At 48.9% G+C, this 24,947-nt stretch overlaps 1 protein-coding gene across 1 annotated transcript in view; it reads left to right on the top strand.

Annotated features, from left to right (window-relative positions):
* Positions 1-23,592, top strand: part of MED27 (mediator complex subunit 27) — a 196,862-nt gene extending 173,270 nt beyond the window's left edge. The window contains exons 6-8 of the mRNA XM_041724572.1: positions 2,532-2,573; positions 20,760-20,837; positions 23,029-23,592. Of these exons, the coding sequence (XP_041580506.1) occupies positions 2,532-2,573; positions 20,760-20,837; positions 23,029-23,163 (255 nt within the window). The 3' untranslated portion in view covers positions 23,164-23,592. The remainder of the gene's footprint in view (positions 1-2,531; positions 2,574-20,759; positions 20,838-23,028) is intronic.
* Positions 23,593-24,947: the final 1,355 nt, after the last annotated feature.

The following is a 24,947-nucleotide window of genomic DNA, read 5'->3' as shown; positions in this document are numbered from 1 at the left end:
CTTTTCAGTTTATATGCAGCTTCTTCCTTTTCTCGTTCTCCGTGGCCCCATGTTTATGTCTTGGTCTGCCTACGTATGGTGGGAACAGGCAGGAAGGATAAACAGTGGAGAACCTCCGAAGAAACAGCTGTGGGCTTCAGATGGAAAGAGCTGTGCTAGCTCCAAGTTGAGACACTGATATTACTCTTCCTAAAATTTAGATTTCGAATCTTTGGCATCTCCCCGTCATCTTGGTGGTGATTTGGCAGAACTGAGGGATACAAAATATCATTCTTACTCATTCTGCACTCTCTGAATAATCTTTAAGTGCTGCATTTTTAAGCCCGAGGCTCCACTGCGGCCCTGGGAACACAGTAGGAATTCGCATTCTCCCTGGAATGACCAGGGAGAGAATTCTTCAGCGGAATTGACAATGTGGGAAATTCCTTCTGCTTCTTTTGAGGTTTTCTTCAGAGTTATCTGGAGGTAACATGTCACTTTCCCCCCTACAAACTGTTCACCTACCAAATTAAAATTCTAATACTTAAAGCCTTTTTTTTTTTTTTTTTTATCAAGTGGCTTAAGGCGGGGAGCGAGGGTGGGGTCCAACTAAAAGTTGATGCCACTTTTCTGGAGAGCAGGTTAGCCAGAGTAGGAGAGAGGGATCAATTAGAGGCTTCTCTGGAAATCCAGGAAAAAGATGATAACACCAGAGGGGAGAGGGAGAAGTGGATCCATTCGCGTGAACCTTCAGGCAGAGTTCTAGTACTTCTCCTGGGCTTGGATCAGCTAAACCTGGCACTCTCCAACAGCAGCCCTGCTGGAGTCCAGAGGGACCTTCTCAGAATCATCCAAACCTCCTCTGTGGCCTGAAAGTTCTCAAACACAGCACAGTTCACATGAAACTAATTCTGAGCAGGAAGAAGCCAGAGAGAACTGAATGCCTGTGGGCAGACTACCTTTTAATTCCAAGGACCATTTGCAACAAACCAGGTTTTGGTGTTTTCCTCAGAACAAAAACAGAACTCTAAACTTCCCCATGTCAAGTGCAACACTTCACTCCTGTCCTATTAGAGGAACCTTCCCGTGTGATTGTTTCTCGTGTTCCCAGGTGCTCCAGAATCAATAACACAACCTATAGACCATGCAGTCGTATCCCAGGTTTCTACCTTGACCACTGGCCAACCCCAAAGGCAGGTTCCAAGAGGCCCATTGAGCAAGTGTTTTAATTTGTTCAGCTCTGGAACTCATATATTGTGGTTGACTTGTTAGTACCCATGGGATATACTGACTCTTCTGATCTGCACTGTCCTTGAGCTATCCTCCAACACTGTATTGGGGACAATTCTGCTTTTGCTATACTTAACTCATAAATTCACAAAACAGTGAGAATGCATTGACGACTTATCATACAAAACTAAAGCAAAAGTCCTTTTGGTCAGAATAAGCCACTGACATGCCCTGTACAAGACCAAGTGTGGCCAGAGGAAGACTGGACTGAGTTGACTCCGAGCCCTAACCACAACCTCCAGCCTACTCCCTTGTGAACTAGAGGTGCCCTAGATCAAGGGTCCCTGGCCTGACTAGCCATCAGTTACACCACCATGTGGGAACAAAGCTGAAACAGATGAACAAATTCTCAGGCCCACTTGTAAACTTACTGATTCAGACACTCCAGGGGAGAAACCAAGGAATATATATCAAACAAAAAACAAAAATTCCCCCAGCAGCTTCTGATGCCAGCCAAGTTTAAGCACTGCCAGGCCATACCATCCATAAAAAGCCTCTCCAGATTGCCATGGACAGTTAAATGGCTCTGAAACATTGTCTCATCATCTGGAAAGTAAGGTTGCTAGTGGGACCAGCCACTGGCTTGTTCTAGGGATTAATTGAGTGTGTGTGGAGGGCGTAGTCGGATGTCTGGTGTGGAGCAAGTGCTCAGCACCTGGGAGCTGCTAGTTTTTCTCTACTCAGCGGGGACCTGCTGATGCCTATGATATGCTTGGGCCCACACCAGGACAGCACAAGCAAAAGAAAGTTCCAGGTGGTTTTAAGTGCAATAAAAATTTCAAATTTTTGAAAAGATAAGACAACAGGTATGAAAATAATATTTTAGACAAGGTAACTGGGAAATGACTCTCTAATAAGGTAACATTTGAACTGAAGAATGTTAGGAGGAGCCATGTGAAGGTTTGTGGGGAAAAAGCAATCTGTACAAAGATCCTGAGGCAGGATTGACATTGGCATGCAAGGAAACCATGGTAGGAGCCCAGGTAAGAAAAGGGAGCCAGGGACTCAGCTCATGTGGCTGCGGAACAAGTGCCTCATGCTGACTTCCCTATATCCCTTCTGTTGATTTCCTTGTAGAGTGGAAATTCTGGTGAAGAGAGAAGAAATTCAGGCAAGACCTTTAATATGCACATGCGATGCCATGATTCTGTTGTTCCATAATCACATTTATTATTTCAAGCTGAATGCAGTAGTTCCAGTGTCATCTCTCCAAGTCTACAATTCTAAAATTGATGCTCATGATATTTTCTCCTTCCCTCCAGCTTGATATATGGTCGAAATCCAACTATCAAGTATTCCAGAAGGTAAGCTTTACTTTTCATTTTTTACTTAAGAGGCAGTAATGGAAATATGGATGCTCAAAGGTGAAAACATTGGTCTTAAGTTAGAAGCTTTTTTTATATATATATTTTTTATTTATTTATTCATGAGAGAGAGGGAGAGACACAGGCAGAGGGAGAAGCAGGCTCCATGCAGGGAGCCCGATGTGGGACTTGATCCATGACTCCAGGATCACACCCTGGGCCCAAGGCAAGCGCCAAACCGCTGAGCCACCCAGAGATCCCCAAGTTAGAAGCTTTTAAAAAACTGAAAAAAAAGCCATACACAAAAGGCTGCTCATGGTATGACATTCTGGAAAAGATGAAACCTTAGGAACAGAAATCAGATCAGTGGTGTCCAGGCACTGGGAGTGAGGGTAGGAGGTTGTCCCCAGTGGGGGGTGGGAGGAAATGTGTTGGGTGATGGAAGTATTCTGTGTCTTAATTGTGGTGCTGATCATGTTCCCACACTCACAGAGCTGTACACCTACTGTAGAGGGAAACTGTACTTTCCTTCCTGTGGAGGGGAGGTTTCCAGTGAATCTCCATCCTTCACTCTTGATCACTGAACACGTTGGGGTTTGCCCCACAGGAATAGGACACAAGCTGGGTGTCCTACAGTTTCACTCAGCCTGACACTATCTACCCAGAGACGCAGACCTCAGTCACAAATTGGGTTATTGCCTGTCCTACTGGCAGTAGATCGGAGGTTCCCATGCCCCCCTTCCTTGGGTTCTGTCAGTCCTCCCGAGCAGCTCACAAAACCCAGGGAGATGCTTACTTACACTTACCAGTTTATTAAAGGACATGATAAAGGATACAGATGAACAGCCAGATGGAGCGACACATAGAGCAAGATCTGGGAGGGCCTTTAGCACAGGAGTTTTGGTCCCCATGGAGTTGGGGTGCATCATCACTCTTGTAGTGGTGTGTTGGCCAGTCTGGAAGCTCTCCAAAGCCCATAGTGCTGAGATTTGAAGGATGCTTCCTCATGTAGACATAATTGATCATTAACTCAGTTTCCAGCCCCACTCTCCTTCCTGGAAGATGGGGAATGAGAGAAAATTCTAAGTGTCTAATTACTGTAATAATGGCGTGGCCTTTCTGGTGACCAGCCCCCACCCAGGTGCCCACCCAGAGTCGCCTCATTAGAACAAGGGGTGTCCCTAGTGTTCTTACCACTTAGGAAATTATTAGGGTTTCAGGAGCTCTATGCCAGGAACCATGGACAGATCAAAAAAAATATGTGTGCATTTTTTTCTGTTACCTCACACCAACAAAGGGTGAATTTTGCAGTATGGACATCATACTTTACCAAAAAAAAATTAAAACACAGAGGCTTTTGAGTTGTTCCAAGCCTACTTGGTATTTAAGCTCAGTTGCTTAGAGCCCTGTGGTCTCCGTAGGTGCTAGTATGGGCTGAAGGAGGCAGGCTGGCCCTGTCCTCACCCTACCACCACCCCCACTTTACACTGCCCACCTCTTTTTCCAATGTAAGGCTTCCCCATGAAAGGCTATTTCAGAAATGTGGGAAGAAATGTGACTAGAGAAAATCCTTTCCCAGCTTCTGATCATAGAAGAGGGGCCCTTTCCCAGAGCACCCAGAGCAGCTCGGCACCTGGAGCTTACGAGGGCTCCCTCTGTCCCTGCTTTCCTCCAGCAGCACACACAATGGGATTGGTTGTGGTTTCATTTAGTGCCCCAACCAGCCCAGCAACAATCACTTACGGAACTCCTTTGCCAAGGGCCAGGCATGATGCTGGGTGCCAGGAATACAAGCGGACAGACAGGAAGGGAGGGAAGGAAGGTAACTCCAGAGAGGGAGTTACCTTGAGGACTGCAGTCAAGAACAACAGGAGGGGTTCCTGATGTTGGGGCGGTCACAGGAGGCCTGTAGTGAGCAGGACCTAAACCGAGACTGGCCGCTCAGGAGGAGGACCTGGTCATTTGAAAAGCCACAAGGAGAGATTCCCAGGCAGCAGGCTGTTTTTAATTGAGGTGAAATGCTCATAACATTAAATTAACACAAGTCCGTGACTTCTGTAATGTTGTGGGACATGCCCCCCCATCTAGTTCCAGAACCTTTTCATCATCCCAAAAGGAAACCCTGTCCCCATTAAGCAGTGAGTGTAGAGCTCCTGTATCAACTAGGGGTGGTGGAAGGGGAGGAGGGCGGGTGTTGGAGGGGAATGGGTGACGGGCACTGAGGCGGACACTTGACGGGATGAGCACTGGGTGTTTTTCTGTATGTTGGTAAATTGAACACCAATAAAAATTAATTAAAAAAAAAAAAGCAGCATAATGGACCAGCTCTCTAATGGTGTTTAATACGTCACTTCACATTGTTCCCTAGACCCCTCACCATGAAAGACTAGGCCGAGGACGGATGCCTACAGCTAGGAGAGAAGTATGAGGCCCAACGCCACACATTTAGGAGCCTGTGAAAGCATTAAAACTTCACGATCTGAAGACAGTTGAATGCAACATGCTATCGTGAAGCAGAAAGAGAGGTTAATGAGAAAATGAGCGTAGTCACTAATAAGTAACCAATGTTGGTTTCTTAGCTGTACCAAAGGTCCCAGGTCATGACAAGTGTCAACAGTGGGGGAAACTGGGCTAGAGATACATGGGAGTTGTGCGCACCATCTTTGCAACCTTTCCAGTCCAAAATCAAGTTTATCCTGAAAACAAAATCCTCTTGACTCTTCTAACACTCCTTTACTCAGCTAAACTAGCTAGATGCATAGTGGAGAAAATCACCTCCCACCCTCAGTCAGGAGCCTGAACGGAAGGTGTATGTGGTCATAGGTGGGCTCTAGGACAGGCAGCTACATTTGAATCTTGGCATTCTTATCTAAGTGACCATATACCTGAGGCATTTACTTGTTCGGCATACCTAAAGTCTCAGCCTTAAATACTAATAACTTTGTGCTGACTGCTTTTGTCATTTTTTTCCCCCAGCAGCTGGTGGAAAAGCATCCTAAAGAGAACACTGGTCATTATCCGCGTCGTGTTTTGCTTTAGTAGTGAGGAACATTAAAGCAGCTTTGTTTTTTTAACTGGGTTTATCTCAGTGTCCTCTGAGGTATTACAGTGACTTACCTCCTCCAGGCCCCACAGAGGCAGCCAGTGGCTTCAAGGAGCCAAGAGCACTGCCAACCGGAACTGGTCTTTTAACAATGGCCTGATTTCTATTCAAATACCCCTTGTGAGGGAGGGGCTTGCACATGCTTGCCTTTGCAGAGATACCTTTTTTTAATGTTCTGTGTAGAATTAAGTATTTTTGAATGCAAGCAGAAAGTTTATTAGGAAGTTGTAAAATGTGTGAAATACAGATTTGGTGAAGCATGGATGCAGAGAGACAGTACTGTATTTTTATTCTACCTCCCCTAAAAATAACCTGCCAAGCGCTCTCTGTATTTGTTTAAAGCACACACTGAAGCAGGGTTTAAAATTCGATATTAGTTCAGTCGGAGAGACGTGGGCGCACCGGCCAGGTTCTCCCTCGCAGTCTGTGTGATGTGTTTGAAGCAGTGAGAGTGGATGTGTTTGTTGGGATGGGATTTTACCCCCCTGGTGAATGGCATGTTGTCTGTGTGTGGGCAGAGCCCTTTCTGAGATTCCTTCAGCATTCCTACCTTCACCTATTTTTAACTAAATGGACTTGACCTGATACTGACCTGTACTCAATTAAAGAACCACAATTTGGGGATGGGAGATAGTGCTCTCTGATTACAACTAACTGCAGGTAATGAAGTCCTTTTCCTGTTCTAGGGGCAGGTAAGAGTCAGTGGATTAAGGAGTCTTCTGTCTTTCCTACTAAAACGTTGTCTTTTTGCTGTCAAAGGAAGGAATATACTGGAAAATAACATAGTACAGAATTAAGCTTCATCCTTCATCGGTAAAGCTTTCAACTAATCATCATCAAACAGGAGGGGTTTGGGATTTTGTTTAAAAGAAAGTCATTGCCTTGCCAAAGATGCTGGTGGGAAGGATGGAGGACAGGTAGTGTGGCCTCATGAAAGGGCAGGACAGTACAGTGCCTGTTTTTCTGTTAGCCTCAGGCCGCGTTGGTGGACAGGGGACAGACTGCACAATGAAAACAAAGCTGGGACCGCTTCATCTGTGGCAGACTCCAAAGGCCTGGTGCGATTTATGGGTTGGTGGTTAGCATTTCCAACTCAAAATGCCAGAAGAGAAGGATTAGGTGGCAACTTTTCTAACTCTGCTTTTTAGTCTTAGCTTTTTCTCAGAAATCCTATTTGCTTCTTGTCCACCCACTGGAATTTTGGTGTCCTGATCGATGTTCCTGGGAGCATTTCCCACAAAGACACTGCAAGTGTGTGGTAAACATCCCCTCCCGCCTGTCATCTGTCTGCTTACACTCATGTGCATGGACCAGGAGGCCTGGTTGTCTGCATTGTCCAGAAAGGCTCAACCTGGAACAGGAGGGAGGTGCTCTTTCAGACTAAAGTGACATGGCCAAGGAGGGTCCTTGTTGTCAAGTGGGAAGGGATCTCTCCAGCAGAACACTGTATTGGAACGTCCTCACCCTGGCAACCGGTGCCAGACCTGCACCCCAACTCCCAAGACGGGAGTCCAGGCCACCAGCACCGACCCTCCTAGTACAGTTGGAGGAACTCTCTCCCAGCATTGCCGTGGTGTAGGACCCCAGGACTGCCTTTCTTTGGTATTCATTATGTGGTCGCAATCACTGTGGACTGTGTGTTTTCCTGCTCACAAGCAGCAATGGTGGTGGCCACAGAGAGAGGCTTGCTGAGAAGGTGGGACCCCTCCCAGGTCTTTCCCCTCAGTGTGACAAAGCAGGATGGTGGGAGGAGGGCTGCCTCACAGAGTCAGCCCCAGCTTATGCTCGCCTTTTTATTCATGGAAGAGAATGCCAGGAGCTAAGAGAATGGAAACACACACCTGTCACATTCTCCTCAGGCCGTATTTGCAGGACTCCCTGGGTTAAAGCAGGCACATAAGGCCCTGTCACAAGTCCCACCATGTGAAACTAAATGAGGCCTGCCTTTTGTCTGCGGTGGGGACTGTCAGCAAGCCCTGTCCCTCTTCCTCATTAGACCCCTTACTCCGGTGCAGGGAAGTGGCAGAGGGCTGGGGACAGCTTGCTGTGGGGCCGTGGCTGCTGACAGGCTCCCGTCATTTACTGCGGTGCCCCAGAGGCTCTGTGCACTTCATCCTAGGGCGAAGAGGCTTTTTATAGCCAGCGTGTCTCCAGCAGAGCAGACTCAGAGAATGGGACTTAGAAATAGGGGGGCATCTGAAAGGGCAGACACACAAAGAGCCAGGAAGGGTTTCAGGCGTGTTCATATTTTTCTGACATTTAAACTCTGCAGGGGCAGTCACTGTTTTGATCTTTAACCTCCTCATTTCAAAACACTGTGCATTTTCATCCAGGAACTTAGGAAGAGTGAGAGAAAATCTGCAGCTACTTACTGCGTTAAGTCTTGGCAGGGACGCTGAGGAAAGAGGTGGGGAGTGTGTGCAGCCACAGACAGGCAGGTGGAGACGGGAGAGGCAGTACCAGGAGGGCTGGCACGTCCTTTGTAGTGTTTTCACTTGGAAGCACGTGAGTCATCACCGGTGAACATCCAGCTCAGAGTCATCATTCCGGAGGCATCAGTGGGAAGAGTGGCTCTCTCGGGGCTGTGCCATCACAGAACATCGCTGTGGACGGGCGGGTTGTCTGGACAGCAGTGGCGGACGGCATTCTGGGCAGGCTGCCACTGTGTCCTTGCTCCAGTATTCACTTACTCATACGTTCCCTCCCTCATTCATACTTGGAGACTGGCCTCCGACTCGCGCAGACTTTGTTGGGGTCTGTCTACTGAGTGGCCACCTAGGGCTTTTCCATATAAGAGAGGGAGTCATCTGTAGAAGAGTCACTGATCAGAAATTTTGGATGCATTGAACACCTACCATAATTGAGTGCCTGTCCAAGTAGTATGTGATAAACCTCACTTGTCACTAATCCCAGGTCCCTGGAAAGGGAGCCATCCCAATGAAGGATGGTTCCCAGAAGACAAGACTACCTCTTTTGAATGAGGCTGTGTGGCATGTGTCTCTGGAGTATGTGTATCTGCTGCAGCATCGCACATCGCCAAAGAGACACAATAAATAGTTGCTTTCCATCTCCATCTCTGTAATATCTAAAATTTCTCCCCAGTGGCTCATTTACTTTCCTTTCAGAAAGCCCTCCTGAAGTGCCACTAAGACCTGGAAGCACTTGTGGCTGTAGCCAGAGTTTGAAGCCCTAGTGCCACATCCCCATCCTTTCCCTCACCTGATACCCTGCTTAGGTCAGCCAAGGCCCTCATGCCTAGGAGGATTCTGCAGCCCCCAGAAAGGGATCTCTTATGTTGTCAAAAGGACCTTGGCTTTTTCTAGATACCATTGCTCTGACAAGTGCCCTTCCCTCTCAGATGCTAAATAACTTTCCTCAGGGAGGAGAACTTAGTTTTATAGACCAGATGTGGTGGCGTCTGGCTCTATGTTTTTGTGCATCCCATTGCCACCTCCTAAGTGTGTGTTGCTGCCCCCAGACAGATAAAACCCAGGGCACCACTGTCTTGTGTGAGGGCAAGTGGGCAGACTCCAGACGAGGGGCAGTGCAGGAGGAAGGCCTGCCAGAGCCCAGTGTCAGGCTGTCGGTGCACTTCGGGGACTGGGAGGTGGCCCACAATCCCAGGATCATTCCAAAGACCAGCCTCCCCTAAGCTGACAGCTGGGCGGTATTGACCAACTTGGATAAGCAGAAGGAAAATGTGAGTGTGAGCCCCCAGGGGCCCTGGGCCCTGAGGATGGCAGGGAGGGATCTGTCCATTCCCCCTCCTGCTGGAATTCCTTTTATGGCCACCTTTTCTCTTCAGGGGCAGCTTTGAATATTCTCAAGCTTCTAAATCCAGAATAGAGTGGATCGATGGTTTTCCCCTTACGATACCCCAATACCTTCCGCCTGCAAGGCTCCATCCACCACCGCTGAATGTGGTAATGACCAAAAGCCTAGTTCAGGTCACACGTAGCTAGATTCACAGTTCAAGTGGAGCAGGAAGGCTGCGCCCACCCTACTGGTTTCTGGTTCACTGCCTTAGAGGAGTCCGTCTTGCTCCCAGAGCTTGGTTCTTCCTGAGGGCTCACACAAGCCTCGGTACAGCCCAGGTCAGAATCCAGCAAATATTTCTGGGCAGCCTGGCCAGCCACCATTGCCCGGTCCCCATTCCCACAGCCCAGCAGGCTGCGTCGCACTACAGGGTGGCTTCTAGCACCGGGCCTGCCCCCATCTCTTGGGCCCCAGTCCACATTCCCCATAGTGACCTTTCCTGAGAAGCATTGGCTGAGATCCATTCTGCCATGTGTTCAGGCCCCAGCCAACCACCGCTTCCTACGTAGTCTCACTCACCTCAGTCTCCCCATGTGTAAAATGGACATCATACGACTACCTGCCTCACAGAAACAGGGTGAGGTTGAGTCCACAGGCATGAAGTGTAAGGTGAGCTTCTAGTCTGGGGCTCATCTGACACTTCTCTCAGGTGCTTATCAGCAATGACCACCCTCTTCTCTTTAGGAAGCTCTCCTTCTCCCACCAGTCTCTCACCTTGATGATCACTCCTCATGCCTCCTCGTGTTTCCACCGTCGCCTCTCCATGGTCTCTTCATCGTGGACCAGATGTGAAGACTCAGGTTCTGGCATCAGACTGGCCTGGATGTACATCCAGCTCTGCCTTGTGTGGACTGGCCAGCTAGCGATGTAGCCTCTCTCCGTGCTTCAGGTCCCTTGGCCACAAAAAGGGGACGTAATAGAACCTGCCTCGTGGGGTGTGTACTCTGAAGGTTCCACGTGAAGTTCTGAGCTCTATGATTGCCCAGAGGAAGCACTCAGTGTGTGACAGCTGCCGCTCCTCTCCTGGTCAGGGAAAGAGGCACGGAACTCACAGTCCATGGCCAGGTGTGTGCATGGGGCCCACTTTACCTTAGGTGATCTTTGTGAAGCCAACCAAAGACCGGCTGCCATGAGCACCCCACACACTCCCACCACAGCACCGTCCCTCTTTTCTCCAGGCATATGATCTCCACTCCTGGTCAGAGAGTGAGCCACACGGGTAGTGAGGGACCTAGAATTACAACCACCCAGCAGTGCCCTTCGGGCAGCCCAAACATCCCAACACAGAGTCACAGTCCCAGGACCTGGAACATTCCCTCATGTCCGGAGAGGGCTCACGGCCCCCCTGGTGACTTCCTGTTTCCCTGCCCAGCAGGGCCTGGGCAGAAGGCAGCCAGCACGGTGTTGGCAGAGCCAACTCATTGGCAGGGCTCCCCCACCCTGCTCTGCACACCGGCATCTTTCCCCTACAGTTGCCTCGGCTTTGGTAGGGAAGTAGGTGGGATTGTCTGGATTTTCTTGGGAGCCCAGATGTCTTTGGATGTGTTTCTCTAACTGCAAGACTGTTCCTGCAGAAAATAACATCACACCAAGTGGGTACAGAACAGTTCAGGTATCTTTGGGGCTTCGGACTTTGCTGGCAGCCAGCAACAGAATCTGGCATTTTACCATCTGGAAAGTGTTGAACTCTCTTTCGTTCATCTAAATGAAGAGCTTTAATTCCTTAATCCTGGGAAATGTCAAGGACCTTTTGTGTGCAGCTCCTCTCAGCCCTGCACAAGGGCTTTGGCAGAAGCTTCAGGCTGGTTGGGATTCTGGAGAGTTCCCTTGTGGCCACTCTGACGTTTCCCTGTTCACCCAGACCCTCCTCCCTGCGGTGGCCCATGACCCCAGACTTTCCCACTCCCAAACCCCTCTTTCACTCTGCTCCCCTAACACCACTGGCCAAAAATAAATCAATAGAATCCTGTCTACGTATCAGGGTGCTGTCAGGTGAGTGGCACCAGAGCAGAGCCACCTCTTTGAGCACTGTCCTCTGCATACATGCCCTGAGGTAGGCCCAGTGTGGCCTCATCCTCACGGAGACCACAGCCTGGGGTGAAGCAGGGCTCCTGGTCACAGGCAAGCGCAGGGCTGGGGTGTCCACAGGTGCCGCTTGAGGCACAGGCAGAGGGGGCGGGAGGGCTTCAGGGGAGCAGGCTTATGGGGAGGGATCCTTGGAGCAGCTGGCTATGTGGGAGCAGGTCATGGACCTGAGGGAGACAAAGCTGGGACCCAGGTCATCGAGGGCCTCACATGCCATTCCACAGTGTTTCCAAGTTCACTGCAGATTCTGGGCATGTGCGTGGTTTATTGTGATTGTTTTTCCTCTGGAGAAAATCTGCAGGCATTCTGCACTTGGACCCAGGGAGTTGAAGGGCTTCCCTTCAGGGCATCCGTAGCATCTTGGCTGCAACTTTAAAGAGATTGGGGGGATGGCGCCTGGGTGGCTCCATGGGTGAAGCATCTGCCTTCAGCTCTGGTCATTACCCCGGGGACCTGGGATCGAGCCCCCCATTGGGCTCCCTGCTCAGCAGAGAGCCTGCTTCTCCCTCCCCCTCTGCAAGTCCCCCTACTTGTGCTCTCTGTCTCTCTGTCAAATAAAGGAAGAAAATCTTTTTTTAAATAAAGAAAGAAATAGGAGTGAAACCCTCAAAACCAAACAAAAACTCCTTTATGGAGGCCCTAGTATATTATGTTCAATACTCTATAGACAAGGTCTCACACCCCTCTCAGGCAGCTTGATCTCAAGACTATGGCCACTTCTCCAGCAAGATGGAGCAGTAGGGTCCATCCTCACCTGTCCATTCCCACCTGGACAGCCCTGCCTCTGGTCTTACCCCCCAGCAGCACCACCAAGCCCCAGGGGGCAGCTAGAAGCCCATCAAAGCCCGTGCAGATGGCCCTTTCATCAAGCAGAGAGGGAAGTATTGATCTTGTCTGAGTAATCCCCAGTCCCCCCGGAATGCGATGCTTTCTCCTCAGGCCTCCAGGCCCAGTGAACCCACAGCATACAAATCCAGGGTACAGATTAGAGACTCGGGCCGCATAATAAAAACGAAACTGCCTGCTTCTGCTCTACTGTACTTTTATCCCAGTTTTAGAAGCATGTCCCTGCCCTGCCCCCCATCGTCCCCAGCCCCCCAGCACTTTCAGGACTGACTTCATAGCATTCCCATTTTGAAATAATGATGGCTTCTCTTTTCATGGAATGAGTACTTCTGGGACTGTTTTAAATATTCTTCATAAAGCCAGTGCTCCTCCTCAGAGCAGTGTTGCTGGCAGGGATTACTGTCTTTTTAAACATTTAACACACGAGGTTCACATTTTTGACTCCTGGACCCACAGAGAATGTTCTCATTCCGAGATGTTCCCAGGGCCCCTCTCCTTAAGGGTGGGTCTGTCCTTGGCAGAACCCTGAGTAGAGACTCCACAGACTCTTGGGCTGATCTCCTTATGTAGCATTAAAGTATATCCAGTGAATGAAAGTAGTTCCTGTTTATTCTTTGACTTGCAGCATGTGTACAACCAAGTGGCACATGTTTGGCTTGTGCTCCAGAGTCTCTTTGAAGCCCATCAAGGTGGGAAGAGGCTTCTAGCACAAGAGTCATACTGTGCTGACAGCCTCCCCGGTTCTGAGCTGGGTGCTCCAAGCCCTTTGTGGCTGGTCCAGAAACTGAGGACTACAGGGGGAGGTAGAGGGTCACATCAGGGCAGGGGGGTAGGTTCCTGGAGTGGGACAGATCAGCTCATCCTTTTTAAAAGAACAGAGGGCTTTAATGTCACCCTGGCAGGCCTGAGGGTGGAGCTCAGAACAGGTGTACCCTCAGGACGTGTGGCCAGGCCCTGCAGCAGCGTCCACTGGGGCGCCAGTGATCCCAGCCTTGTGCTCCTTTCCTAGGGCCAGCGGGGAGAGTGATGCAGCCAAGGTCACCCCGATAATTAGTGATGAATCCACGACTGAACCAGGTCTCCTGACAGCTCCACATCACCTTTCCCAGCACGCCGCCTTTGGTTATGTTAATGTAGGCCAGAGAGAATGTTCTCTTCAGAGTATATAGAAGCAGGTATTGGCTGGAGGGAAGCCAGGATCTGGGTTTCTACCAGACTGCTCTTTTAAATAAGCAGCTCCTAAACACTTGGGTACTTAACTTTCCCTATTAATCTTGTGGGACACACTTTTAACAGAAGCCTCAGCTCTGCTGGCTTAGTGGGGGTGGCCTTGGGCCTCACGGGCTGTGTGGCAAGCATTTGAGTTGATGCCATCAGTGCCGTGTAGTGGGAAGAGTGGCGCCCAAATGCCCGAGCCCAGGCCTGGCTCAGCACCCATGGGTGGGTAGCAGGCAGTAGCCCACAGCAGCCTGTTCATCCGTGGTCCCTAATGCTGCTAACGTCACAGTCACCTTGGGGAGCTTTTTCACCACACCCGTGCTGGCCCCCAGTGTAGACTTCCTTTCAGAAGCTGAGGGATGGTGCCTGGCACCATCTCACCTCTGCACTCCTCACCTCTGCTGCTCCACACAGTTTCCACTCTGGCCTGGAAGCCCGTACATAGGCAAAGTGAAGACTCCACCCTTGGCGAGCCCAGGAATCCCCAAGGACAGGCCCTATGCCACCAAGTAATGCAGTATAGACAATCCCTGATTTACAGGGGTTCAGCTTAGGATTTTTCTACTTTATGAGGGGCAAAAGCGACACACATTCAGTAGAAGCGATAGTTCGAATTTTGAATTTGGATCTTTTCTCAAGCTAGCAATGAGGGAGTGATATGATCCTCTCTCATGATGCCAGGCAGCAGCTGCAGCACTCGGCCAGCCCCACCTCCATGAGGTGACCAACCTCCAGGCTGGCAACCATTCTGTGTATCACTTTGAGTACAGTATTCAGTATGTTACATAAGATACTCTGCATTTTATTATAAAATCGGCTTTGTGCAGGACAATTCTGCCCAGCTGTAGGCGAGTTAAGTGTTCAGGGCACGCATAAGGTAGGCCAGGTTAAGTACATTAAATGCACTTTCAACTTAACAGTGAGTTTATCGGGATGTAACCCCCTGTCGGGAGTCGAGGAAGATTGGTACAACAGACTATCTATCTATCTATCAAGATTTTATTTATTCATGAGAGACACAGAGAGGCGGAGACTCAGGCAAAGGGAGAAGCAGGCTCCTCGCAAGGAGCCCGATGTGGGACTCAATCCTGGACTCTGGGATCACACCCTGAGCTGCCGAGCCACCCAGGCATCCCCAGACCATCTTTTTAGAAGAGTTAACTGCCAAGGAATGATGACACATTGAGAGCTTTTGCCCCCTCCCTGTGTCCTGCTGCCCCTTTTCTGCACTCTGTCCTTTGTTCTTCCCCGACAGATGAAAAAAAAAAAAAACAAGGTCTTTGTGGCCGCCAGGAACCCTGGGCTCTGTGGGGCTGACCTTCAGCCTTGCTGGCCCTACCCCTGTCCTCTCTCCCCAGCAGCTGACCAGAGACCACCAGTAGGAAGAGGAATTTGGTCTTGATACCCTCTCTCTTCTGCATCCCCTTTATTCTTCAGCCTTAGACTTGTGTTTGCCCCGTTGCCCCCCTCATTCTGCATGGCCAGAGACTCATGAGATGCAGAGAGCTTCGTGTCCAGCCCTGTTGGGATAGGCATTTGGGATGTAGCAGCAGGCAAGAGGCAGAGGGAGAGTCATGTGAGTGCCAAGAGCTGGGGCATGAAGTCCTCCCTCCCTGAGAGTTCTGGGGGCCATTCCTTTAAAGGGAGGAGGTGGCCTGGGTGTGCTGCTCTGGAGCTGCCTGAGTGGGCAGGTCACTTAACCTTGCTTTGACCACTGCCTCTCGGAAATGGACAGGCTCCTCACAGCGCCCTCCCACAGTGGTTGTGAGGATTGGGCAAGAGAAAGGGGAAGACTCACTGTGAGTGGGTGCTGCTGTTCAGTGCTTTCCCTAAATTGGCACGTTTAATCCTTGTCCAAGGTCATGTGGCTCATAAGTAACAGACAACACTCAGGCCCACATGGTCTGGCTCCCAAGCCCCGACACCTCCCAAGCAGAGTGGTGTAGACCACCTCATGCGGGGCCGCAGCTCTTAACAGGCAGCTCTGCTTTGGCTTTGGCCAGCACAACTCGTGATCTCCCAAGCACCCTCTTCCTCTCAGGTCCTAGAGTGAAGACGTCAGCCTTGCACACAATATGGTAGAGGAGCTTCGGGAGTCTTGTTTTGACTGGCATCTCCTTCACCAGAGTGTTGACTGGCAGCTGTTTCTTGAAAGATTCCTTTCTCCCCCAGAGCTTAGTTCCTTGCCAGTTTGGGTGCCCAAAGCCCTTCTCTGCCTGTTTGAGCTGGGGACAGAATCTCAGTACACCCAAGTTAGCAAAGGAGGAAGAGGAAGCTGAAAGTGAGATTGATAAAGCCCCTAGGATCTGTGATGGGCAATGGGAATGTCATGCTACTCAGAGTAACTCTCCAGTGGTGACACAGCCTTGAGCCAGAGGGGGAAGCACACCCACACTGAGCCACAGCATCTGCAGTGTTCCTTGCTTGGAGGTGAAAAGGGACACCTCTTGGCAAAGCCCCTGTGTGGCTGCTATTCACTGCTTTTTGGTTTTTGTTGTTGTTTGGTTTTTAAGTAAGCTCTACCCCCAGCATGGGGCTCGAACTCATGACCCCAAGATCAAGAATTGCAATGCTCTATGGACTGAACCAGCCAGGCACCCCTCCCCACAGCTTTGTGAGTGGCCCCGTCTCTCCATGCCTGTACTTCTCCTGTCCTCACTGGTGTATTGTTACTTTTTTTTTCTTTTTTTTTTAATCTTTACACTATTTTTTTTATTGGAGTTCAATTTGCCAACATATAGCATAACACCCAGTGCTCATCCCATCCAAGTGCCCCCCTCATTGCCCGTGACCAGTCACCCCCACCCCCTGCCCACCTCCCTTTCCACCACCCCTTGTTCGTTTCCCAGAGTTAGGAGTCTCTCATGTTCTGTGTCCCTTTCTGATATTTCCCACTGATATTTTCTCCTTTCCCCTTTATTCCCTTTCACTATTTTTTATATTCCCCAGATGAATGAGACCATATAATGTTTGTCCTTCTCCGATTGACTTATTTCACTCAGCATAATACCCTCCAGTTCCATCCACTTGGAAGCAAATGGTGGGTATTTGTCGTTTCTAATGGCTGAGGAATATTCCATTGTATACGTAGACCACATCTTCTTTATCCATTCATCTTTCGAAAGGACACCGAGGCTCCTTCCACAGTTTGGCTATTGTTTCTTGTCTTCTCCTCCCTCCCTTGCCATGGGCTCGGGGGCTGCTTTCATCTGTTCTCCGATGCTTTCCTAACCAGCACTCACTGGAGGGATGAATGGCCTCCCTTCCTCCTGAGGGGCATTAGTGACCATCATCAGCCTCCCCTGCTGGTCTGGGTGGCTTTCATGTCCCAATGGAATCTTATGAGCCGTACTTACATTACAGTGGGGCCCGAGCCTCCACTGGGCTAGCACAGAGTAGATTTAAATTAAATTAGTTAATAGCAAAAATATTTTGTTGCCCCAGGCCTGTTGTTTTTTTATTTTTTTTATTTATTTATGATAGTCACACACAGAGAGAGAGAGAGAGAGAGAGAGAGAGAGAGAGAAGCAGAGACATAGGCAGAGGGAGAAGCAGGCTCCATGCACCGGGAGCCCGACGTGGGATTCGATCCCGGGTCTCCAGGATCGCGCCCTGGGCCAAAGGCAGGCGCTAAACCACTGTGCCACCCAGGGATCCCCCTGTTGTTGTTGTTGTTGTTGTTTTTTTCAACATCTTGCATGCTGAAGAAAAAAAATTAATTAAAAAAAAAACCACTTTGTTATTGAAAACTATAAAACAAGAAAACAGTGAAGGTAGAATGCTTTTACGGAAAGGAAAATCATTGTAGGGTGAATTTTCCCCGCATTCTACAGCCATGCCTAGCCTGGTGCTTTGGAGTTTGGTCACAGGAGCCCCAAAACCAGTAATGGAGAAGTTTGTGAGGAAGGGAAAGAAAATATAACAAATCTGTCAGCTTTGTTTCCTTCTATTAAGATGTCTGTCATTAGTGATGGGAAATTAAATGATCATACCAGCATGAGAAAAAAAAATGTCATCGTTTGGCAGTTTAAAGGAGTAATTTATACTGGACCTTTTGAGAAAGTGGCTAAATTTGGCCGGGTTGCCAACCGACTAATAGAGAAGCTAATTAGGTGCCCTATCTGGGAGCTAGATGCCAAAACAGCAATGTGGCATATCTGGAGCGGGATCTAGAGCACATTTTCTGGTTCATTCAGTTGTTCTGCTCTCAGGTAGCCAGCAACCACATTTACAAATCCCCAGCCTGCATTTCTGGTCTGTACTGTGGCTTCCCAACAACTTCACTGGGCCGAGACATATGGGCAGACGATGCCCAGGCACCTGTGGCATGCGCCTTTTCAGAACCTGCATTGCTGGCTGGGAGTTCCTATTGGGAGGAATGGCCCAGGTTTGATTGGGCCTTGCAGTCTGGACTCAAAACACCCGCTGCACCTCACTAGCTGTGTGACCTAGCCATCTTCTCAACCTCTGGAAGTCACCATCTCCTATAAAATGAAAACAAGGAGAGTACACCCACTTCAGTTATGCTGCTGAATTTTATATGTTGGTCATATAAAATATTCCGTGTTAAAAATTCTACAAAGAAAAGCAAAGAAAATGTGCAGCCAAAAAAGGCCAATATACCCCCAGCCTGGGGGCATGACCTCTGAGTGGCCAGTGTGACTGAGGAATCTGGCCCCAGGACAGGTGCTCAGGCTACTAAAGTGGCTGAATCTGGGCTTGTCCCGGGGACTCCTGGGGCTAGTGATGAGCTGTTGAGGAAGGAGCACACTCAGAACTAGGGGACAGCAGCACACCAGCAAGCAGCAAGCCTGGCATCCCTGGTGTGACAGCACTAATGTGTAGGGCAGGGCTTGTTAGAAGCATTGTAAAATAAATAGTAGGGGCTGCAGAAAGAATTCTCCAGAAATTCTTTCTTTTGTAAATTTCCCATGAAATGGCACTTGCCTGGGTGGTTTTATTTAGCAAGGGGTCTGGGTGGGTAGGAAGCAGCCTCCACGCACAGGGGCCGACCCAGTTTGCTTTGCTGTGTTTTGTAGCCATAATTTCACCCCACTGATCACCACCCACCATCTTGCCAAATTATCATTACTACTGTTTAAAAAAAAAAAAAAAAAAAGCATTGCTCATTTTAGAAAGCTGTCTGTCAGAAATGCTTAAAATAAAACCAGTCTGCGCTTGAAAGGATAAGTACCACTTATCTTGAAAGTCACTTGGGTAACAATTTCTCAGCAATGTTGGATACACGACCTGTAGCTACATTTTCAAGAAAGCGAGTACAAATGTCCCTGATATGTGGCCTTTCGTGAGTGGACATTTTTAAGTCTTTTTTCTTTATTCAACAAATATGTATTGAGCACCTGCTAGATGCCACGTGATGTTCTAGGCCTTGAGAGGATGTAACATCAACGAGATGGGCATGATGCCTGTCCCCACAGAGCTTGTGGGTTCTCCAGCCACCAGGCAGGCCATGGAAGTCCAGCAGGGAAAGAGTACTCATCTGGCATCGGGAGGAGCAGAGGGGAGATGAGAGGCAAAGCTGTAGCCTGGCTGGAAGGGAGGTGCACCACATGTGTGGCCATTTATTTAGGGCAGGTGAGGCTCAGGTTCTCAGGTAAGTTAGGGAGCCTGTACCCTCACGCTTTGGAGTGTGGCCTCTCTGACCTTGGCTGAACTGACATCTGGGAATCTGGTGAGTTTGCCACTCACCATGTGGAACCTGGAGCGGCCCTTCTAGGTTCCTTCCACTGGATTGCTTCCCCCCACTGCTGCTTAGGTCCATTGGCACGTCACATGGTGTCTTGTGACAGTTAGAAAACCAAGGAGCCTACACCAGGTAGACCCATGTTTGTTTACTCCTGCTCAACAAGACTGATCATTTACTTGGTAGGGGTTTTTTTTTTTTTTTTGTGGTTGTTTCATTTTGTCTTTTTTAAAGATTTATTTTTATTTATTTATGATAGAGAGAGAGAGGCAGAGACACAGGCAGAGGGAGAAGCAGGCTCCATGCCGGGAGCCCGACGCGGGACTCCATCCCGGGACTCTAGGATGGCACCCTGGGCCAAAGGCAGGCACGAAACCACCGAGCCACCCAGGGATCCCCTCATTTTGGCTTTTAATCACAACGTTCATAGTGACAAGAATCCCCAGTGAGGACAGTCAGCTAAACTATGATTTTGAACACAACTGTCAAATTAGGTATCATCTATTAATTTGCAGATCAATGGCAGGCATTAGCAGCTTGTGGTATCAAATTGCAGAACTACAGGGGATCTTAGACTACTCCTTTGTTTTTCAGAAGGGATGTTGAGACCCAGAGACAGTAAGTAGTTGGATAGAGGTCGCTGGACAGCGCTGGGACTTAAGCCCAGTGTGCATTCTTTCTGGTCACTGGGACCTCTAGTAGGGTCTAATGCGGTCGTGCCCTCGGCCCCTACTTGGAGTTTGGGGATATGACCCACCAGGATGCTGAAATAGGCCATAGCTTTTGGAGAGAAGACCACACTTTGAGTGGCAAGGCTCCTCAAGAAGAGTAATGGAAACGTGAGACTCGAAGGAAAGATCATCAGAAATTACCAGGGTGGTAATTCTGGGTGACGGAATCATAAAATCTCTACAACTACAAATTGTGAGACAGAATGAAAATTGCAGGGACAGAAAGACCAGTTACCCTGCCAGGGACATCGATCTGGTGTAAAGATGAAGTCGAATGTGGACAGGTGGAAAAGCTTCTCTGCATCCATGCTGTGTTCCCTGCCGTGACTTGGCTTAGAAACATTTCTGTGATCTGCCCCGTCTTCCCCTCTCTGCTGGCCTCGGGCCACACCCCTCCCTCAGGGGCTATCCCCGGCCTGGGTTTCCAGTTGCTGGAACTCACGCCTCTTGCCTCCAGACCTGGATACTTTGCATCCTCTCCACCTACAACACTCCTCCTCCCTGGTCCCTGCCCCCAACTCTGTTAACTAATTTTTGTACTTGAGATTTTATTTTAGATGTCCTTTTCTCCAAGAGATGTTCAGAAGCAGATTGGTTTATCCTATAAAGAGAACGCATTGGTTTTGTTTTCTCTGTGCTGGTTTCGGGTGGCCTCTGACTCCAGTTGCTATCCTTGGTTCCAGGTGACAGACCATGCCACCACTGCCCTGCTTCACTATCAGCTGCCACAGATGCCTGACGTCGTGGTCAGATCCTTCATGGTAAGTGGCCTTAAGAGCCAAATCTCCTTTGGAAACCTTGACTCCCTCCAGGTACGAGCCAGCAGATCAGAAGGTGGCTGCTCCGTCTCTAGATCACCGGGGCCTCGTAATGGGAGATGGGCCAGCATAGAACTGATTTCTTTAAACCGGGAAGGGATTTATGAGAAACCGTTTCCCACTTAATTAACTGGTGTCTTCTGTCATGCTGAACAAATGGTGGTTTCAGAAGTGATCTCCTAACACAGTTCCCCACATTGATTTAGTCAGTAGATATTTATTGAGCTCCTCATCTATGCCAGGCCCTGTGCTTGGTGCTGAATGGGTAGCGGTGACTAAGACAAATCTTGCAGTATCCCCAAGACATGTACATTTTCAGAGTTGAAACTTAGGATGGGGAACAACCCTCCAAACAGCCATTGCACTGGTGTATGGGAGTCAGCTCCTGCCATCCTATTAAGTGCTGAGAATTTTGCAACCTGGTTATTTAAGCATGATACCTGGAAATTGAACCAGAATGTTTACACCACGAAATCAGCAAACACTATACAAGTCAGGATTCCCCGCCACCCCTCAAGCCGATTCATCTGCACACCTCGGCCCAAATCTGTCACATGACCAACATTTGGCCCAAGCTGGCCTGTCAGCCAGCTCCATCAGATCCTGGCAGAACTGGCAGCTATGTGTTTCACATCATGCAGACATGGCTTCATGCTCTCACCTCAGTAGGCTCCATCTTTCACTGAGGCTAAAACTCCCTTTTCAGTTCACACTAGGAAGGTTGCCAGTTAGAGACCTACTCAGAAGACACCTGTTAGCAAGTCCAAATGAGTGTTGACAGCCAGGTGGAATAGTGCTTACCCGCTCCATCCCATCGTGGTTTGCCTCAGCAAGTGAGCTTCTTAGAATACCTGCAGTTCATTTCTTGGAAGACACAAACCCGACTTATTGATCTGCTTCACGGTGCTGGGGAGGGTGAATGATCAAACCCAGGCACTCAGCTGGGGCCACACACAGAGCAGCTCTTCGTGTGTTGAGAGGACAATTCAGCTGACAGTCATTTTCTGGGCAGCTAGTCTTGCTTTTTAACCTAACTTGTTGTCATGCCTGGTTTCCCTTTGGTAACTGACTTTGGGGTTGGGGGAGGATTTGAATTGGATCAGCACTGAAGGATAAATAGTTTAGCTGAGTGATCCATCAACCTTCTCACATTTATTGCCAAACCCTCAAACACCTGGCCTTTAGAAGGGGGACAGTATCAATGGGCCATAGTCTGCCACCATGAAGGCAGCTGTGATGGAGATAGAAGGATTTGTATCAATACACTCGACCTACCTCTTCAAAGAACAATTTTCTCTCATCGATGTAATTCAGGACGACATTAAATGATGAGATTCATGTGCCCCTGTCACAGTGAGAACTTGCTTAACTTGCCTATTGTTGTGGGTTGGGGTTTTTTTTGTTGGTGGGGGGGGTTGTGTTTTGTTTTGTTTTGTTTTGTTTTGGTATTGAATCTCCTTGAGTTTGAGAATTGAGTTATGTGAGTCTCATCCTTATGTATGATGCCTGAGAGAACTCTGCACTCTGAACCACTCAAATGTGTATTTGCCGTTTATAATGTTATTTGGTGGCACCAGCCTGTCCCTGCCCTCCCCCAGGTGCATTGGGCCACGTTGTGACAGTGAGCAGTGACCTCTGAAATCAAATTAGAAAGAAGGCATGTTGACCTCAGTGGAGAGTTTGAACATTGTCATCAATGCAAAGTCTTCCTCCACACGTGTCCATGCCCGCCCCTCGGCCGGGGACAAGGCAAGGATCAGTGCACATATTCAGGAGCCACAGGGCACAGAAGTAAAACGTGGTTATGTGCAGCCCCGAGCCACAGGCCATGCTCCAGGGCATAGCTGCTCTTCCAGGAGCACTTCCTGCCCCTAAGAGGAGGAATTTGTATTTTAAAAACTCCCTCAGTTGGGGTGGGGGTGGGGGTGGGGGAGGGCAGTGCCAGAACTGAAAATCAGCAGCGTTATGACCTTGTGGATTCTGTATGCAGGGCTTTGTGAAATCACAGGCCATCTTTTGGGTCCCAGCCAACTTGAGTTCTCCGGCCTGGAGATCATTAGGTTTGATGGGAAGGATGACATTGGAAGCACCCAGATCCCATTTCTTTTATTTCTCTCTTCACTTCTCTTTTTAGACCTGGTTAAGAAGTTACATAAAGCTGTTCCAGGCCCCGTGCCAACGCTGCGGGAAGTTTCTACAAGATGGCCTTCCCCCGACGTGGAGGGATTTCCGAACCCTCGAAGCCTTCCATGACACCTGCCGGCAGTGACCGGCCCCAGCCCCAGTACTGCCTTCAGGCCCCACCCAGCACTTCCCAGACAAGCAGACCAATGGCTCGGACTGTCCTCACTGCCCAGATGCCAGTACCGCCACTCTGCCCCGTTTTCCTAGCAGCAAGTCGTATGTTAAGGCCAATCCTCTTGCAGAGCAGATTCCATCTTGTGTTGATGGGACACATTACACACTATAACTGGTATGTGGAAGGCAGAGAGGAACTTTATAGAACTCAGAATCAGGAAAATTTGCAGCACGTCCTTGTAAGCAGCTGGCCAGTTGATCCTCCTAGGTCTGTGTTCTAAGTCATTTTCACGAGCCGTTATCATTTGAAAGAGCCCATGTTCATACATATTGTCAGGCTGGGTGTTTTGTTTTATAACTTTTTTTTTTTTTTAATAAGCAGTAAACCTTTTATACCCTGGACAAGGCTTTGTCTCCTGTTTCTTAAAGCACCTTCTACATTCAATTGGGTGAACATGTGAGCAGATCTGGCCCTTTTGAAGAAAAAAACCACTTAGTAATGTCTGCGTTTAAAACATTGTTCTGAGGACACATTTCCTTGCATCTTGCTTTTAGGAGAGAGGACAGTGTTGGCAAATACTCCATTTCAAAGACTTTTTTGCAGTTTGAAAAATGGATTGTTCTTTTTGAGGAAAAAAGCGCACAGATGTTTCTTTTTGCTAAAGCAGTAATACACGTACATACCAAAAGGAAAGGAATCTGCCCGTGTTACCAGCTAGAGCACATGTGAGCAGGCATGAGAGGGGTGCCTGGCTTGCTTGTACCATATTTTGTTCTAAATATTACAGTGAACAGATTCCAGTGCCGTCTGCCGAGTTCATACAGAGCTTTGACCCCAACACTGAAAGCCATAACCTGTTTATATGAAGAAGCATTGACCTGGTGAAAGTCTTGAAGGAAGGGGAAGTTTCCTAGAGCTTTCCCAGGCCAGCCTATGCTTCAGATGTTCTCTTTGCAATGAAGATGCCAAAGAGACACTGCCTTCTTGAGATGTCCAAAAGAATGGGTGGTTCCCACCTGGGTTCTAGTACCACTCAGGCCCTCCCCTCCTACCCCTACCAGGGTTAAAGGAGCTGAGGACAAAGAGGATATAGTGAAAGGGAAAAGAAAGGATAAGACCATGCCATTCAAGGTGTGGTCCAGCACCATGGGGGCTGGTTAAAAACACAGAGCCTCAGGCCCTGCCCCAGACCAACCAAAGAAGATGCTCTGGGGGTGGGGTCCAATAGTCTGATTGTTAACAAGCCTGTGGGGGACTCTGCTATGGGCTCAAGTCTGAGAACCCCTGTTCCAGGAAATGGGCCTACTTTCAGTGCCCAGTCTGGGGAGGTGTGATGAGAGGCAGCGAAAATGAACATGTCCATACAACCAGTGATTCCAGACTAAATACCGTGGTCGTCACATTCAAGCTGTTCTCGCTCATGAGAAGCACCATTATTTCCTGAACCATTAAGAAAGAAAAGCATGCTGCCAATTAAACCATGGCACAGGCCTTAATGAGAATCCTGTGTGACACATGAGTCGGTCACACCAGCCTTTCATGGCTCTGAAACATCTTTCATCTATTCTAAGGGGACTGGCAATCTCTGCTGCCTGGAGTTTCATTGTTTAGTGGGGGACAGACGATCCCTGGTAACAGAACAGAACACTGCTTCACTGACTCACAGGTCTCTTCCCTCCTTTGGTCTCATAAGACACTTGTTTGTTGCTTTTTGAGAACATCCAGAATTGAGAACGTAGGATCTGTAACAACGG

This window comes from Vulpes lagopus, chromosome 12 (assembly GCF_018345385.1).
Source record: "Vulpes lagopus strain Blue_001 chromosome 12, ASM1834538v1, whole genome shotgun sequence".
NCBI lineage: Eukaryota > Metazoa > Chordata > Mammalia > Carnivora > Canidae > Vulpes > Vulpes lagopus.
This window is presented reverse-complemented; position numbering and strand designations above follow the sequence as displayed.